This window comes from Bos indicus x Bos taurus, chromosome 25, assembly GCF_003369695.1.
Source record: "Bos indicus x Bos taurus breed Angus x Brahman F1 hybrid chromosome 25, Bos_hybrid_MaternalHap_v2.0, whole genome shotgun sequence".
In the NCBI taxonomy this organism is placed as follows: Eukaryota; Metazoa; Chordata; class Mammalia; order Artiodactyla; family Bovidae; genus Bos; species Bos indicus x Bos taurus.
In genome coordinates, this window is record NC_040100.1 from 358,208 (window position 1) to 375,179 (window position 16,972).

Sequence of the window (16,972 nt, forward strand, 5' to 3'; positions counted from 1 at the left end):
CAGAGAATGGTTTTGTTTTTCGATTGGCCTCGTAGGTATTTAAAACATCAGCCACACCCCAAATTCTTTGTTCTTGGTCCAAAGACACTGAATTGGGGTCACAGCTGAGGCTCCAGACCCTGGGGGTCTCCTCAGCCTTGTGGGAGCCTGGCGACTTTGTCCAAGGGGCCCTTCCCAGGTATTCAAGATGGAGCAATGCCCCCCAGTCGCGCCTCGGCCCCTGCTGCCCGTCGCTGCTGGCCGTGTGCCCAGAATCCGAGGGAGCTACTCCAGGTTCCTGTGAATTACGCAGGCCACACCCCTGCGGGCAATGCAGGGCCTTGGGAGCCTCTGAGGGAAACCAAACCCTGGGGTCTCCCCTCACCCATCCTGCAGCACAAAGGGTGTGTGTCCAGCAGGGGACGCCAGCCCGGGGGCAGGAAGCCGTGTGACTACAGGCGGAGTTTCTGGAGAGTTCCCATTCCTCTGTGTCATGGTGGGTACCAGTGTTTGTCCAGCCTTCCACTCCTGCTTCTTCACTTCTCATTAACCCTATTTTTACTCCAAAGTGCTGAGGCCTCTGAAAACCATTCAGATCTTCGCACCTGCCTTCTGAAGTGAGAGGGCAGGCTGAACGTCAGATGTGAAGCGGAAGAAGAGACCTTTGCCAAGGCTGTGTCCCAGGAAGGGTCCTCTCCCCTGCAGGCCCCCAAGGCCTGGGGCAGGGCACTTTCCAAAGAGAACTTGCTGCCCCCGCAGCCTCTCAGAGGCCTCCCCTGGCTCCTCAGAGAAAATCAAGACAGCTCTGGGCGGCCCCAGTGTGGACCACAGTCAGACCCTGTCTGCAGGGCACACCCCAGGGAGGGCTCTGTTCAGAGGGACGGGTGGGGACGGCGGTCCGGGAGGTTCGGGGCGCCTGCTGTGTTGACTCAGGTCACAGAAGAGCTTGAGAGAAGTGAGTCCACTTGGCACCTGGCTCTCCTCCAGCCTGGAGCTGGTGACATGGGCTTGGGCCATTGGGACCCCCTCCTGTCTTGGCCGGCCTCAGTCCCTCTGTCCCAACCTGGGATCAGTCCCCACCGAGGGCCCCGCCCTGCTGCTCCTGCCCTGGGTGCCACGCCCAGCCTTTCTCCAACCACTCCTCCTGTGGCTCAGCTGGTTCCCAGGAGCCGGCCCAGCTCTGGCGGGCCCATGTTCATCTTTGGAGAGAGTGCAGACGAGGAGCCGAAGCTTTGGGAAGAGGCTGAAGCCACAGGCTCTTTTGGCCAAACGCAGTGATTTCCCTGGAGCGCACTCAGCCCTGTCCTGATTCTGCTGCAGCACCGGCGAGGCTGGGGCGGGTCGGGCCTCAGTCACAGGAGCCCCGGGCCGGTGGGGGTCTGTCGACCTTGCGTCTGACAGAGTAAGCGGGGGTGGGGGGGATGGGGGGGCCTTTGGCTTTCACCCCTCGGTGAGGGCCTGGGCTGGAGAGGCTCAAAAAGGAGGAGCTGCTTTCCTTGTCTTCTCATAAAGACAACGGGATTTGGCCAAGGAGGTTCCTGCAGGTGTCTGCAGAACAAAGGGGGAGGAGGAAGGCCAGAGGCCTCCGTGGGGCCCGGAGTGAATGCCGTCCCTGTGAGACTGGTCTGGGCCAGGCCGTGCCCAGAGGCAGGGCGGGAGGGCGTGGGCGCTGTCGCTGCAACCGCTCGACGGGCAGGGAAGCTGGAGCGGGGAGCACACCTGGTCAGGCGTCACCTGGGCTGCCGCTCAAGGCTCGGTCTGCAGGCTCTGCCCACGTGTCCCAGGCAGCGCACCACCTGTCACCACAGTGATGGCACAGAGGTGTGATGAAAGCCATCTGCCGTCGTAAAGCACGACATCGCTTTTCTGCTAAGCCAAGCCTAGGGCTCAGCCAAGAAACGGCCTATAAAATCCCAAATAATGACCTCACGGCATACTTTCCAATGTAAAGACCATTCTGGGCAGCTGTTTCCAGATTCTTTAGGTTAAGCCACTTTACACCCTGGCTTTTACCGTGTTCGCCATCTGACCCTACCAAACGCTACCCCGCAAGCCGTCTCAAGATGCAGGCCCTGTCCTTCTGGGTGACATGTGGCAGGGCTGTGCTCCTGAGCCATTTGCCCGCAGACGCCCCGGCAGGCTGGGCCAGAAACACCCATGGCCTCCACGGTCTCCAGAGTGCCAGGAAGGAGGTGCCGGGCTCTGTCCTGTATCTGTTTCCATGGTAACAAAGAGAACACAGGTTTTGTCTGGTCTGGACATAAGGCCCTAATTCAGGGGGTTGCCCCTGGAGAGAGCTGTGGGAGGCCCCTCTGGCCAGGTCCCCCCGACTCTAGAGGAGTCATGGGATCTTCACAAGCTGGGTGGGGTCCTCAAACGTGGCTCGTCACTGGAAGCATGGCTGAGGCAGCCGGCAGCGTGTTGGACGGTGCCGTCAGGGTGGACCTGAAGCTGGAGGGGCGTCAGGGGACCCCGGGAGGACCGGCACCCCACCATGTCAGCAGGAGGTGTCTGCTCTAGAGCCAGAAAGTTGACAGCTCTGATTAAGAAGTTTTGCTGTAATTTATTCTCTCACTTGAATCTTGCATTTGCCTTTAAATATCAAATCTTATTTGTCTGATATTTGCATTTTCATTCTAATCAGTAAGCCTGTAAATTACATTCATGCATAAAATAATGATGTTTGTTGAACACCTTTTTACAAAATGCCTGCTTCTAAAATTATTCCCCTATACCCAGGAAAACACAGAATAGTGTCACTGGTAACTTGGAGACAAAATTGTCTAGTCCGTCTTCTCAGTTTTGGCTTTTGACACTCAGATTAGCAGTGGACAACCAGTAAAGTCCCTCGGCCGTCTCAGGGAAACGGACGACTCAGTGAATAATGTCTTTAGTTACCGGGCCCTCCTCCTGCCCGGACCTCCCAAACTGGGGGCCACGGCCTGGATGACGCAGGGCCCCAGTACTCAGTGTGCCTTTCTGCTTGGGTTGAAGGCGCCTCCACTGTGGTGCCTGGTTGTTCCCAGGACGGAGCACTGTGCTGTTGCCGGTGCCGCAGCCGGCCGACCCGGCAAGCAGCGTCCAGCCCCAGACCCACAAACCAGCCCTGAAGCTCCTGGGGGAGCGTCTCTGCCCCGGCGCCCAGACGCTCCGCCAGACCCGAGTCCTCCTCCTCCACCTGCAGGTCTCCACCCTCGGGGCGCGCCCCGGGCCACAGAGATCTCACACAGTTCTGAGCACCCCACCTTCCCCCACCCCTGCTATCCCAGAGGCCCGGCTTTCTCCTCTTTTCCGGCAGATTCCACAGCGTTTTCCCTCTCCCACTGGCCTTTTCAGAGAAATACCTCTTGTCTTACAACATCTGCCGTCCCCACTGTTTGCTTTCTACGGCGTTTGGTCTCGGTTTGTTCTGCCGGAATCATCCCTTCTTTATTTGGGCTTGTTTTATTGTTCTTTTCCTAGTTTCTTTAGCTGAAAGTTCGGTTCACTCAGTCATCGCCGTTTCCCAGCAAACGCAGTTTTCACTCCAGGTTTCCTCTGAGGCCCCTCTGGCGGCCATGCATGGGTTTTCATAGGGACTATTCTCATAGTGTTCACTTTCAAATAGTCTAATTTGCCTTTTCGTTTCCTTCATAAACCCCAAATTATTTATAGCAGTGTTTTCACTCCTGGTATTAATTTCCAGGTAGAAATATTTTTAAAGCTTACCTTTTTTTTAAAATGAAACTGCATTCTGTTCAGTGAACAGACTGTAGATGATACACGCCAAGTGTATCTGTATACACGTATGTGGGTATATGTAAATCCAGACTCCATGAACCAACCGTAGATTATATACGCTTATGTATGTGTATGCACGCACACACACACATGCACACACACACTCAGTGAATAGACTATAAATTTCCTTCCTTTAAAATTTCTTGACAATCTTCCTGATAGTCAGATGGTCAGTTTTTGGTGGCTATACTATGTGATAGAAAACAATATAAATTATGTATTTGAGCGATATCAAATGTACAAAATAAAGTCAAGCTTTTTTATTGTTTGATTCGCTCTTTCTCTTTTTTTCTGGCTTTTGATGTGTTGTGTTTTAGTTAGCACAAAGGGGCTCTGTTTCCCAGGGGCCCTCAGGCTCTGGCTGCACGCGGGGGAGTGAATGGGCCAGAGTCCCCGCAGGAGGTGCCTGATGGGCCGCCCGCCAGGTCAGGGGGCCGGGTTCATCCACAGGACGCTTCCCCCAACCCAGACGGCTCTGGTCTTCTTGTCCCCCTCCTGCTAGTGGTCAGAGTAAACCCCCTGCGGAGGCCCATCACTCCCACCAGCCCCAGGTCCAGGCAGGCGGGGAGGGCAGGGGTCTCCCCATGCTCTTTCATCCCCCAGACGAGGGTTAAAGCCCCGAAGCCTGGGACGCCTGGGCAGGCACAAACGGATACCCTGTGCAGACCAGGACCCCGCCCACCACCCGGAGGCCAGCGTTCCCACCAGGCCAGCTGCCCCCACCCCCAGCTCCCGGAATAGCCTGTGGCCAGGGCAGGCCTGTGGTAAACAGCCCAGGAGCCTCCCCGGTGGGTCTCAGATGAGTCATCCTCTGAAAACACAGGACTGTGGGTGCCGGCCCAAGGCGGAGGGCAGGGCCCTGCAGGCCTCCTTCCTGCTCGGCAGGCTGGACACAGGCTGGGCCGGGGGCGGGCAGGCTGAGCGAGCCACAGGGAGGGGCAAGCCAACGGGCAGGCTACGCTGCTCTCCTCTGTGCCTCGGGAAGGATGGTCCTGGCCCCCCGGAATGTCCCCCGGGCACTGAGGCAGGACCACGTTCACCCCGCACCCAGCAGTCCTGCCCACCCGGCACTCAACGCCCACGTCAGGGCACAGGGCTCCTCCCAGCCTGGCCCAGCCGCCTGGGCACCCCTTCCGAAGGTGACACTGGATTAGGTTCCAGGGCTGGTCCCACCACCTCACACGTCATCCACGAGGTGCTCACAACACCTCTTCGGCACAAAGGCCGCCACTTCCCTGCCCTTCCCTGTCCAGGCACCAGCTTTCTTGCTTGAAAAGACTAACTGTGCCCCTGCCAGGCCCTCTGGCCTCTCCCTGCACCCCCGGGAGGTTGGCACACCAAAACGTTCACTTCCCTGAGGATGACGGTCTCACCGAGGCAGGACTCAAGGAGCACCTGGCAAGTGGGGAACCAGGGGTCCTAAACGGGTACGAGGCAGGGACCTCACCCCTGGATCAATCCCCGGGACCTCGCCTCTCTCCGCCTGAAACACTCCCCCTCGTTGGGACTCCCCTTGTCCTCTGCCCAGCCCCTGCTTCCCGGGGCCCACCCAGCCCTGCAGCCAGCACCTCCTCCAGTCCTTGCAGGGCAGCCACGGGGCCCGGGGCAGATTGCCTTCAAGAAGCCCAGGGAGAGGTTGTCCAACGGAGAAAGGGGCTCCAGACCAGGATCCTCAACAGACACAGGACTGGGCTGGGCCTGCCCGGACGCCAGCCCCCCAGGCCTCCAAGCTGCTGTTCTCTCCAGGCCAGGTTTCTACACAAATGTCATTTTCTCAGGGGCTGTACCTGCTAAACAGCCATCTCCGCACCCAGAACGTGCGCTATTCCCTCTCTGGGGCACCAGCTTGATCTTCCCATGTAATTCCTGGGGCCGCTCGACTTGGCTAACACTGATGCGCTGGAGCGCCAGTCTTGGGAAGAAAGCCGTCCCCAGACCTGCCCCCTGGTCTCGGAGTAAGACATTTAGCCTCCCTGTGCCCTTCGTGAAGCAGCTCGCCTGGCCCAGTCTCTGCCCGGGACAGCACAGCGGAGGCCTGAGGGAGCTTCAGCCCCGCGCGTCTGTGTGCACATGTGCTTTACCGACTGCGCTACAGCCTTTGACCGTGTGGGTCACAAGAAGCTGCGGAACATTCTTAAAGAGAAGGGAATACCAGACCACCTGACTGCCTCCTGATAAATCTGTCTGCAGGCAAAGAAGCAACAGTTAGAACTGGACATGGAACAACAGACTGGTTCCAAATTGGGAAAGGAGTACGTCAAGGCTGTATATTGTCACCCTGCTTATTTAACTTCTATGCAGAGTACATCATGAGAAACACTGAGCTGGAGGAAGCACAAGCTGGAATCAAGATTGCTGGGAGAAATATCAATAACCTCAGATATGCAGATGACACCACCTTAATAGTAGAAAGCAAAGAGGAACTAAAGAGTCTCTTGAGGAAGGTGAAAAGGAAAGTGAAAAAGCTGGTTTAAAACTCAACATTCAAAAAACTAAGACCACTGGCATCTGGTCCCATCACTTCATGGCAAATAGATGGGGAAACAATGGAAACAGTGACAGACTTTATTTAATCACTGTGGATGGTGACTGCAGCCATGAAATTAAAAGATACTTGCTCCTTGGAGAAGGAAATGGCAACCCACTCCAGTGTTCTTGCCTGGAGAATCCCAGGGACGGGGAAGCCTGGTGGGCTGCCGTCTATGGGGTCGCACAGAGTCGGACATGACTGAAGCGACTTAGCAGCAGCAGCTCCTTGGAAGGAAAGCTATGAACAATCTAGACAGCATATTAAAAATCAGAGACATCATTTTACCAATAAAAGTCCATATAGTCAAAGTTATAGTTTTCCAATAGTCATGTGCAGATGTGAAAGTTGGACCATAAAGAAGGCTGAGCACTGAAGAACTGATGTTTTCAAATTGTGTTGTTGGAGAAGACTCTTGAGAGTCCCTTGGACTGCAAGGAGATCATACCAGTCAATCCTAAAGGAAATCAACCCTAAATATTCATTGGAAGGATTGATGCTGAAGCTGAAGCTCCAATACTTTGGCCACCTGATGAGAAGAGTCCACTCATTGAAAGACCCTGATGCTCAGCAAAGTTGAGGGCAAGAGAAGCGGGTGACAGAGGGTGAGATGGTTCGATGACATCACTAACTCAATGGATATGAGTTTGAACAAATTCAGGGAGACAGTGATGGACACGGAAGCCTGGTGTGCTGCGTCCGTGGGGTTGCAGAGTCAGACATGACTGAGTGACTGAATAGCACAGTGCATACCCGTCTGTGTGTCTGCGTATGTGTCATCTGTCTGTGCCTGTGCCTCTCTGTGTGTGGGTGTGTATGTGTGTGTCTGTGCATGTCTGTGCATGTATATGTTTCCTTTTTGTGATTTCCGAGGATGAGTCCATTAAACCAAACCAAATTACTTCTCAGAGCAAAATATGAAGGAACCAGGCAGAAAGATTTGGCCAGGAGTTTCCATTCTCTGACCTCCTGTGGTGGTGGTGGTGGTTTAGTCGCTAAGTCATGTCCAACTCTTGCAACCCCAAGGACTGTAGCCCACCATGCTCTTCTGTCCATGGGATTCTCCGGGCAAGAGTACTGGAGTGGGTGGCCAGGGATCGAAACCGGGTCTCCTGCATTGCAGGCGGACTCTTTACCAACTGAGCGACAAAGGAAGTCCCCTGACCTCCTGCGGTGAACACTCTGTTTTGAAAGGCTTCTGTCCTCTTTGCCTGTTGACACTGGACCCCAAGTTGGATAGTGGCTCGTGGTTCCTTCCTTGACACATGCCCTGCACCTGCCCAGGGCAAGGGTGTGAAGAAGGCGCTGATCTCAGTGGAGCATGTGTGTTTTGAGGGACAGAAACCATAAAAGAGAACCGAAGGTGGTTTGGTATCATGATGGCGTCAGTGGGAAAATAATTTGAGTGGCAGGTCGAGAAGAAGGTAGGTGGGGCTAGTGAGACAAGGCTTTTGCCAGATGCTAGTTGAAATAGAGCGAGAGCTGTGTGTGGGAGCCGTCGTATCTCCCAAGAGCATGGCGACTGCGCGGAGAGGTCACCGAAGTCACAGAGAGCCCCAGAGAGGCCCCCAGCCCTGACGTCCACGCTTTCTGGGGTCTGCCCACCCCATGGCCACTAAAGGACACTGAGTGTGCGAGGCCTGGGCCGTGGGGCTGGAGCCTACAGAACCCCAGGGCCAAGGGAGACACTCTGATGATCTCAGACCTAAGCGCCTTCCTGCCTGGTTCCCCTCCCCAGATGGGGGGCTGCTTCTCAACCTCCGACGCAGTTTGCGTCACCTCCTTGGTCTCTGAGTAACCCTGTGCAGAGCCTTATCTGCGCGCAAATGGCACTGTCAGTGCGAGAGGGGGGAAGGGATTCCACATCTGGGGGATGAATGCCCCCAAATCCCCATCTCCGGTCAAGCCCACCTCCGCCTTTTTTCCCCACCCACCCTCAGCCCTAGCCGCAACACATCACCCACACCAGCTCCAGGAGGGCTCAGCCTTCACCGGCTTCACATGGCCTCAGAAACATCTCTTTTACTGACTTGCTGGGCTGGGACTCCCTTTCTTCACCTCAAGTATCTAATGGGCACCTTCTGACTGTCAGGCACTGAGATTCAGTGCCGAGTCTCAGGGAAAGTGGACCCTGAATTCACACTCGAGGAAACATCGGTCCTGAGAGAGCAATACAGTGAGTTGGTGGGACAGTAGGGGTCCCACCCAGGGCCCCCACCAGAGACCGGCCTCCCCTCAGTCCTGCCAGAGAGGCCTCATCTATTTGCTCTGGAAACTTGCAGGGCCTAAGGACAGGGGGCAGGGAGACTGGTGGTGGGTGTGTTTGTGACGTCTCCCTTGGCAAAGTTCACCTCCCGTCCCAACTATGATTTCAGGCAGAAATGCACATTAATATTTCCTACTGGGGGTCCAGAAGCTGCGTGGGCCGAGGGGTACCGCCCCTCTAGCTGTAGGTGGCCGATTCTGCTAATGTGGGGAGGTCAATGCATACACACACACACACACACTCTGTCCACACAAACACACACTGTCCCGCCCAAAGCGAGGGAGGTTCGGCACACCCAGGCCCCTCTCTCCGTGCCAGGCGGATTCTAACCCGGGCGCCGGCGGGGCCAGAGTTAAGGAGCAGGCTGGTCCCCTGGAGGTGGAGTGGCCTGCGCGCAGTAGCCCCGAAGCTGCGCAGGCCTCCCCTCCGGGTTTGGGCCAAACACCCCGCCCCCCTCATCTTCTCCAGGGGCGGCGGCCACAACACCCCCGCCTCCCCGTCCGCCCGGCCAGGGGCGCGGGACCCGCCCGAGGCGGGGGCGTGGGGCACAAGGTCGCCGCCCGGGGGGAGCTCGTTCGGCGGCGCAGACGCCCAGCGGCCTCAGGGAGGGACTTGGCCCGGGTTTCGGCCCTCGGCTCTTCCGGGAGAGCCGGGAGGCTGAAGCGGGCCGAGGTCGGGGCGCAGGGCCCCTCTCGGCGGAGCCTGCTCAGCGCGGTCCCCGCGCCCTCCGCCTGGCTCTCCGCGCTCCCTCGGCACACCGCGGGGAGGAGGCGCCCTCTCCGTAGCGGGCCCAGCGCTGCAGAGCATCGCGGGGCGCGGCCGAGGGGAGGAGAAAGGAGACAGCGGAGTAGGCCCGGGCTCCCGGGACGCCGGCTCCGCCAATCTGCGGGCGCTGACGCGGGGGGCGGCTCCGCGGCGCTCGGATATCTGCCCGCCCGCCGGGGCGCCGGGCGCCGAGAGGTTGGGCCGCGAGGGCGCCGCGCTCGGGGACGGCCGCTGCACCTGCCCGGGACCACGCCGGCCGCTCCGCGCGCCCTGCCCCTGCCGGCCCTGCTCCCGCCCTCTCCTCAGTCCCAGCGGCCCCGCGCCCTGGTTCCCTACCAGGTCCCCACCTGCGGGCCGCGGCGCGCGCGCGCGCGAGAGAGCGCCGACCCCTGCCCAGGGAGCCACCCCTTCGCCTGGCCGGCCGGGCACCCAGCGCGGCCCACGAAGCCGTGGAGACTGTTCCGAGCCTCGGATCGGATTGCGCCGCACGGTTGCCGCCGCCACCTCCGGGCCGCCGCGCCTGGGCCGGGATGGGCCTAAGTATCCGGCCCCTGAGCGCCTGATGAGCGCGGCCGCGGCCCCGGAGACCCAAGCGGGCCGCTACGTGTGCGGGGCCTCACCAGGCTGTGCCCCTAGCTCCGCGGACCAGGACCGCTGGGCCGGGCCGGCCGAGGGCGCCGCCGCTCCGGAGAGGAGAGAGGGAACTGCCCGGACATGGCCGGGCGAGCGGGCGCTTTGGCGTCGGGCGCCCTCCGCATGGGACAGCCCCAGGGCTGGTAGCTGGCCGACGCCAGATGGACCTTGACCCGCGCGGCGGCACCGCGTTCGTGCCGAGTCAAGGCTAGAGGGGCACGGGCGGGCGGCGCTCCGGGGGCGCCCGGAGGTCCAGGCCGCGCTCGTCCGGGACCATGAAAATGATTCTGGTGCGCAGATTCCGCGTGCTCATCCTGATGGCCTTCCTGGCGGCTTGCGCGCTGCACCTCGTGCTGGATCTGCTGCCCAAGCTGGAGCGGAGCGCCGCGCGGCCCTCGGGGGAGCCCGGCTGCTCCTGCGCGCAGCCCGCGGCGGAGGCGGCGGCCCCCGGCTGGGCCCAGGCGCGCGGACACCCCGGAGGGGAGCTGGAGGCCGCAGCCTCCGCCGCCGGCGACGCGGGCTGGCCCAACAAGCACACGCTGCGCATCCTGCAGGACTTCAGCTCCGACCCTTCCTCCAATCTCACATCCCACTCGCTTGAGAAACTGCCCCCCGCAGCCGAAGCGGCCGAGGGCGCCCCGCCGGGGCAGGATCCTGGAGTCCGGCGCCCCCCAGATCCGGCTCACCGGCCGCTCCCCCGCGACCCCGGCCCGCGTGGACCTGTGCTGCCCCCTGGCCTGAGCGGGGACGGCTCCCTCCTAACCAGGCTGTTCCAGCACCCACTGTACCAGGTCCCCATTCCACCTCTAACGGAGGGCGATGTCCTCTTCAACGTGAACAGTGACATCAGGTTCAACCCCAAGGCAGCGACGGCGGAGAACCCAGACTGGTGAGTGGGGCGGTGGTCATTGAGGTGGGCGCTGGAAGGCTGGACTCCCGAGGCAGCCAGGAGCCATTTGAGAATAAAGACCCACCCAGGGCTGCTTCCCGGGAGGTGCCCTTGCACATCCGAGGTGCTGTGTACAGAGCGTCAGGGTCAGGGACTCCCTGGGGCGTGGACCCTGCAATAGGAGCCCCAGGAAGGGGAGTTTGGGGGCACGCAGTAGGCAGGCTCCAGGCACTGCCTTTGTCTCCAGAATGACCGCCTCCCTGAGGAGGACTGCTGGGCGGCTGGGAGCTCTTCCCTGTGGCCACTGGCCTGGAAGGCAGGCGGGGCAGGCGGGAGCCAGGAAGAGTCGGTTCTGCACTTCCCGGAAAGCAGTGCTGGCCTGCAGGGCCTGATCTCTGGCTCACAAAGGGACTCGGGCAGGGAGCGAAAGCGCTTCCTTGGGAAGCGACTGGCTGCCGGCTTCCGGGGACTTGGCAGCGCTGCTCTGGTGGACACGTCAGGAGGGTCTGAAGCAGCCTAAGGAGCTTTGTAAACCAGTCCCTGAGAACAAAATTAGTGAGGGCATGCTGACCCCCCTGAGGCATTACTGAGGGGTTCTCCTAGCCAGGGTGCCAACCTTGCCAGCTGCAGACAGCAGCGGCTCCCTAAAAGGCAAGTGGCGTCCCCCAGGGGCATCCCTTTAACCGCTTTAAACCCCTGCCCCCAAGGCCCTCGGCCACACAGACCAAAGTAAGCAGATGCTGCAGCCCAGGTGATGAAATATTAACCAGCAGCAAGGCCAACATAAATAACTACCTGCGAAAGGTTACCCAAGCAGCTGAGGGGAAAGGCCAGCTTTCCAAAACATCTCATAAAAGCCTTTCTCCTTTGCATTTGGATCAGGCCCAGGGTTTTCAGTCTAAACACACCAAGCTGTTTGGTAGCCTCTGAGCTTTGTCTGCTGGCCAGGTTCACCGAAATGCTCAGCAATTTGAGAGGCGGAGCCGTGAGCCAGGCCTGAGCCTCTTTGTAGGAGAGAGAGCGAGCCTGGAGCCAGCAGTCAGTGATGGGGCCCCTGGGCAGCTTCTTGTGACCGTCATGTCCGTCTTGGGGCAGCATTTGGCTGAAAAGGCCTCACTTGCAGGTGAATTAGCACTTCGACAAGTTCCGCTGTTCCCTCCGGCAGCAAACAGGCTCTGTCCTCCCTCCGACTGGCCCTTTGACTCCAGAGACAAGGACGGGCCACGTGGGCAGCAGGTCCTCGATTTGCGCCTGGGCTGGAGTGAGCACCACTTTCCTCTCTCCCCACCCAAGGCTGCTTCCTGAAAATCAAATTTAGCCTCTTGCATCATTGCTGCCCTGAAGCAGAAGACCCAGCGAAGGCTTCCGCCAGACTGGGCTCATCTGCTCCCAGGAAGGCAGCAGCCCCTCATACCCCAGGCTGGCAACGTGCTTGTCAGGCTGTTTCAGAGACCCCAGGACAGACCCGGCGGGGCCAGGCCCTGACAGTCTGGGTTTGGTCTCCTTTAGTTATAGCTGTCTGCGGCGTCTCTCGAGGGTAAGTGAGAATTACGGGCCCTCAGATATGTTATTAGTCGGTTGAACAACAGCCACAGAAAAAGTGCGGACGTCGCAGGGTCCTGTTTGAGCAGAGGCTCCTCTAAATAAACCCACATTTGTTTGGATCCACAGTGAAAACTTTGGCATCGGGGCCAACTCACCCGTCCGTCCTGAGGCCTTGCTGTTTGTCCTTTCCCTGCTGACCTGGGTCACCTTCATTTGTGCAGGCCACACGAAGGTCCTGAGGATGAATTCCTGCCCACCGGGGAGGCGGCCGTGGACTCCTATCCCAACTGGCTCAAGTTCCACATCGGCATCAACCGATATGAGCTGTACTCTAGACACAACCCAGCAGTGGGGGCCCTGCTCCAAGACCTGGGCACCCAGAAGATCACCAGTGTGGGTAGGTGCCCTTGTGCCCGGCCGGCTCCTTGCTGAAGTATCACCTCCTGGGCGAGTTATACCAGCAGCCTTCCTGGAGGAGGCACCCACAGGCCTTCAGTGCTCTCTGTAACTGAGGGGATGTGGGGGAGAGGGAAGGGCTGCTTTCTGCTCCAAAACAAGCGAGGCAGGACAGGATGCCGCCCAGCCCACCCTGTTGTCCCGCCGGGCAGGGGGGTGGGGGCCAACCCTGCAGGTGGGGAAGGGTCAGCCCTGGCAGCCGCAGGGAGACACCGCAGAGAGGCCAGAGGCTCCTGGAGCTCACATCTGCTCCTGGATTCGGGGTGGACGGGGAGTGACCGGGGCTCCACTCTGCCCGGGGCAGAGCGCCATGCACCGAGGTGACATCTCTGAGGACTTTGGGATCTGCAGAAGCAGAGGATTCAGGGCATCCAGTTACTGATTTCAAGAAAATGTGTCGGCGGTGGTCTCTAAGTGTGGAGGTTTGGTGCCATTGTTCTCGGGCCTGTAGGAGATTGTCTGTGAAGGTCCCCGGTTAGTCACCAGTGGCTCCCAGAGCAGAGGGGGCGGGCAGAGGCCCTGGGTGGGAGGAGAAGTCCTGGAAGGCCCAGAGGGTGGAGGAGGACTCGGGAGCATAGTGCTGGGAGCAGGGGGCTCCAGGCAACATCTTCCTGACGTCGGGACTGTCCTGTGTCTTAAAGGTTCTGCTAACCCGGGTTCTGTCTGTCTCTGGTGCCAGGGAGCTAGGTGTTGCCTGCGAGGCTGGCGGCTGGGGGTTCCCAAAGCTCCTCAGAGGCCGCGCTGGGTGTCTCAGCCCGGCGCTGAGTTATTTCTGGCACCCGCCCTCTTCCTAGCTGTTCACCCTGAGAACATGATGAACACCCTCCCGGCCGGGGCAAGGTGGTGGTCTCCCCTCCTCGACGCCACCCAGGAGGAATCTAAGCGCCTCCAGCCTACCTGTGTGCTGGAAGGCGGTCTGTGCGGCCGGCGGGGACTGCTGGGGAGAAGCTGCAGCTGCCGCATCCCCTGCCCTCCTGAGCAGACGAGGCTGTTAGAGAAACGCCCAGTGTGGTGACCGCTCATCGTCTGTTCAACAGGCTCTCTTGAGCACCTTCCGCGTCTCAGGGCCCTGTCTGGGCAGGCGGCTGGGGTAAGCCCAACCCCGGCAGGCTTCTGCAACATCCTGACTTGCTTGTTCCTGGGGGCCCAGAAGTGCACACAGGATGGGCAGAGAAAGTCCAGGGCGATAAGGGAGGAGGGGACCGCCAGCCCGCAGGACTGGGTCCTGGATGGGGCAAAGGCTTTCACAGTGGAAGCCAGCAGAGGACACAGGACTTTGGGGAGAAACTACACCAGCGTTTGAAAACTAGGGCTTAGGGGACCGAAGCATTCACGCTTGCAAGCCACTGCCCACCGTGGTCTCCCATCCGTCCAGTAGGCTTGGGCACATTGCGTCTTAGTCCGGGAAGCTGGCCTATGCGCCAGGCGTGTGCTGCACTGACTCGGGCTCTGAGCAGGGCCTTGGGCAGAGGCAGGGCTGGGAGGGCCCCACAGGCTGGCCAGGCTCCCCTCAGTCCTCAGGGCACGGCCGGCCGCATCGCTCTCACCAGACGTTGCTCTGCGCCCAGGGGCCTGGGAGCCCTGGAGGAAGAGGATGGGCCTCGTCCGTGCCCTGGGGACTGACCTTGGGCCACCCCGTCGGGTCTGCCCGTCCCAGGCTTGGTGCCCAGGCTGCCTGACATCCCAGTGGCCCACCCCCAAGCCCTAGCCTGCTCTGTGCCCAGCAGTGGGGCCTGGACTGAGGGCCTGCCCAGCTGTGTCCTGCGGGCTGTTGGAGCTGCCCTTGCTGCTGGACGACCCTGGCCAGCTGGCCCTAATCTGTGGGCCGGTCAGAACCCAGGCTGGCACTCACAGGCGCCCAGTGAGCATGGGAAGACTGGTGACGGTCCTGGGCGGCGTCCCCCGCAGTGAACAGCAGGCTCAGGGTGTCCCGGCTCCCCCAGTCATGGGCCGGAGTGGCTCTGGGCAGACAAATCCAGATCTGTGGGCCTCCTGGAGTCTCTGCGGATCACAGAGGTGGTCATAACCTCGACCCTGTAATCTCCAGCTTGCAAATCCAAAATCATAACCCATTTGACAGCAAAACCCGACCCAACATGAATGGACATGGAGGCAAAACCTAAAATGAGAGGCTGTTTCTGAATCTTCGTTTTTCTGTCTTGGAGTGAACGTTCTCATGTTCCTCTGCAGACACGGCAGTGTGTTTAAGTCCCGGGCTCTGCCCCTGCCCCGCCCCGCCCCGCCCCAGCTGCAGGCCCTCTGGGCTGGATGCCCTAGAGGGTGTGTGTCTGAGGCCTGCCTCGAGGGCTGCTGAGAGGTGGGAACAGAGGCTGGGGCACCTCTGCACAGGGTGGCAGTGCTGGGCAACCCGGAGCCTGGTGAAGGCCTCAGCTGGACGCTCAGCCCCACTCTGCATGGCCTTGGGCCTGGAGGCACTCCTGGGAACTCACACTCAGGAGGAGACCCTCTTCCTGGAGAAGCAGAGCATCTCACTGGGAGTGCGGCTGGTCTGGCCAGGCACAGGGCTCCCCTGGAGAATGGACGCTTTCCCTGGGGCGGGGGCGGTGGGGTTGGCTCTCCCATCTGGCTGGCTGTTTGGATTAAAAACCCCAGTGCTGAGACAGTGGCTTCTGCCTGGGCCCTTGGCCTCACAAAACCACAGGGTGGATTTAGAGACAGGGGTCCCTGGACAAGAGCTGTCTGCCGCTGGGGGCCCTGCCCTGGCACTACTCTGACCTGTGGGTGGGAGCAGCCCTCAGAGGCCCCTGGGAGCCTGGGGTGCAGCACTTTGGGGAGCCTGGAACCGCCCTTGGGGTCAGGGTTCAGCACCGCCGTCCTTTTGAGCTTAGAATGGAAGAAGAGCTAGAAATCCAGCCTGTCTCCCAAGTCCCATCCTGCAAATAAGCGAACAGGCCTCCGAGAGGGCGGGCTTGCCCTGGTCAGCTCATTCCCGCCCCCAGCTCCCGGCTCGGTCCCGCCCTGAGCGGTCTCTTCAGTCTTGGAACGTGAGAGAAGGTGTGGCAAAGAGAGTGGCTCCTTCCAGACCCCCAGAGACATTTCTTTACCGCTGGCTCCTGGCTTCGTGGTAATGGCCCTTGGCCGCCTTTAAAGAGTTCAGATATTGTCTGCCTCCGTGCAGCTTGAAGCCAGGCCTGTGGAGGTCTGGGCTTGCTGGTGACGGTGGTGACGATTAAATCGATATCGTGGACAATTACGCATACAGAGTAAATGACACAATTGACTACTCTGTGCTCTGAGTCATTTAAAAAGAAGTCACGTTGCAGGAGAGGATTCGGGCAGCCTCTGACCTGAAGCGCAGGCCCTGCTGTTGTTTGTCCAGGTCAGGACGGAGCTGTGGGTGGAGGTGAGCAGAGGAGATGGCTCCACTGGATGGACTCCCCGGACACTCACTGGCCTTCTCTGGCAGCTGCCCCAGGGGTCTGGGGGCCACGAGGCCACCCTGCCTAGTGAGCAGGCCCCTCAGGAGGGCAGCTCCTGTTCCAGGAAGGCCACAGTCCCAGGCCCACCCGGGGACACCACTGCTTCAGGCCCTAGTGCCCGGAGCTCTTCCGACTCAGCATCGGGGAATCAAGAGTACCCTGTAAGCCGGATGCCCAGCCTGGGGCCAGAAGGCCTCTGTCATCCCGGAGGAAGGACCCAGGCGCCTCAGGGCTCCAGGGGGAGGCGGCGAACAGCTGCATCCCTTCCCTGTTCTCTCCGCTGTCGGGCGAAGCGAAACACAGAGTCCCCATGGTGCTGACCCAGCGCCCGCTCCGTCCACGCTGAGCTGACGGTGGCCGCGGCCCTGGACTCCAGCGGACGGCGCTCTGAGTGGGTTCCCGAGCCCCGGGCGGGAGCTGCTTTCCACCGGGGGTGCTGTGGTTTCCCTTTCCTGGGAGTGGGTCTCAGCCCTGCCCCAGCCCCATGGGGGTGCTGGGCGAGGGTGCGGAGCCCCCTTCGAGAGAGGCGGCTGTGGGTGAGCGGGGAGCCAAGCGCCCCGCCCCCGTCTGCGGCCCTCCCATCCCTCCCATCCATCCACTGTCGCCCGTTTCCCAGGCCTGGCCACCCTCCTGCTACGGCTCCTCCAGCCCGGGCAGCCCTTCCTGACCCTGAACACACTGCCTGTCTCAGG

General features: G+C 60.3%; 1 protein-coding gene across 1 annotated transcript in view; it reads left to right on the forward strand.

Annotated features, from left to right (window-relative positions):
• The first annotated feature begins 9,218 nt into the window (after nucleotides 1-9,218).
• FAM20C (FAM20C, golgi associated secretory pathway kinase) overlaps nucleotides 9,219-16,972 on the forward strand; it is a 34,961-nt gene continuing 27,207 nt past the window's right edge. The window contains exons 1-2 of the mRNA XM_027526573.1: nucleotides 9,219-10,839; nucleotides 12,606-12,781. Coding sequence (XP_027382374.1) covers nucleotides 10,226-10,839; nucleotides 12,606-12,781 — 790 coding nt within the window. The 5' untranslated portion in view covers nucleotides 9,219-10,225. The remainder of the gene's footprint in view (nucleotides 10,840-12,605; nucleotides 12,782-16,972) is intronic.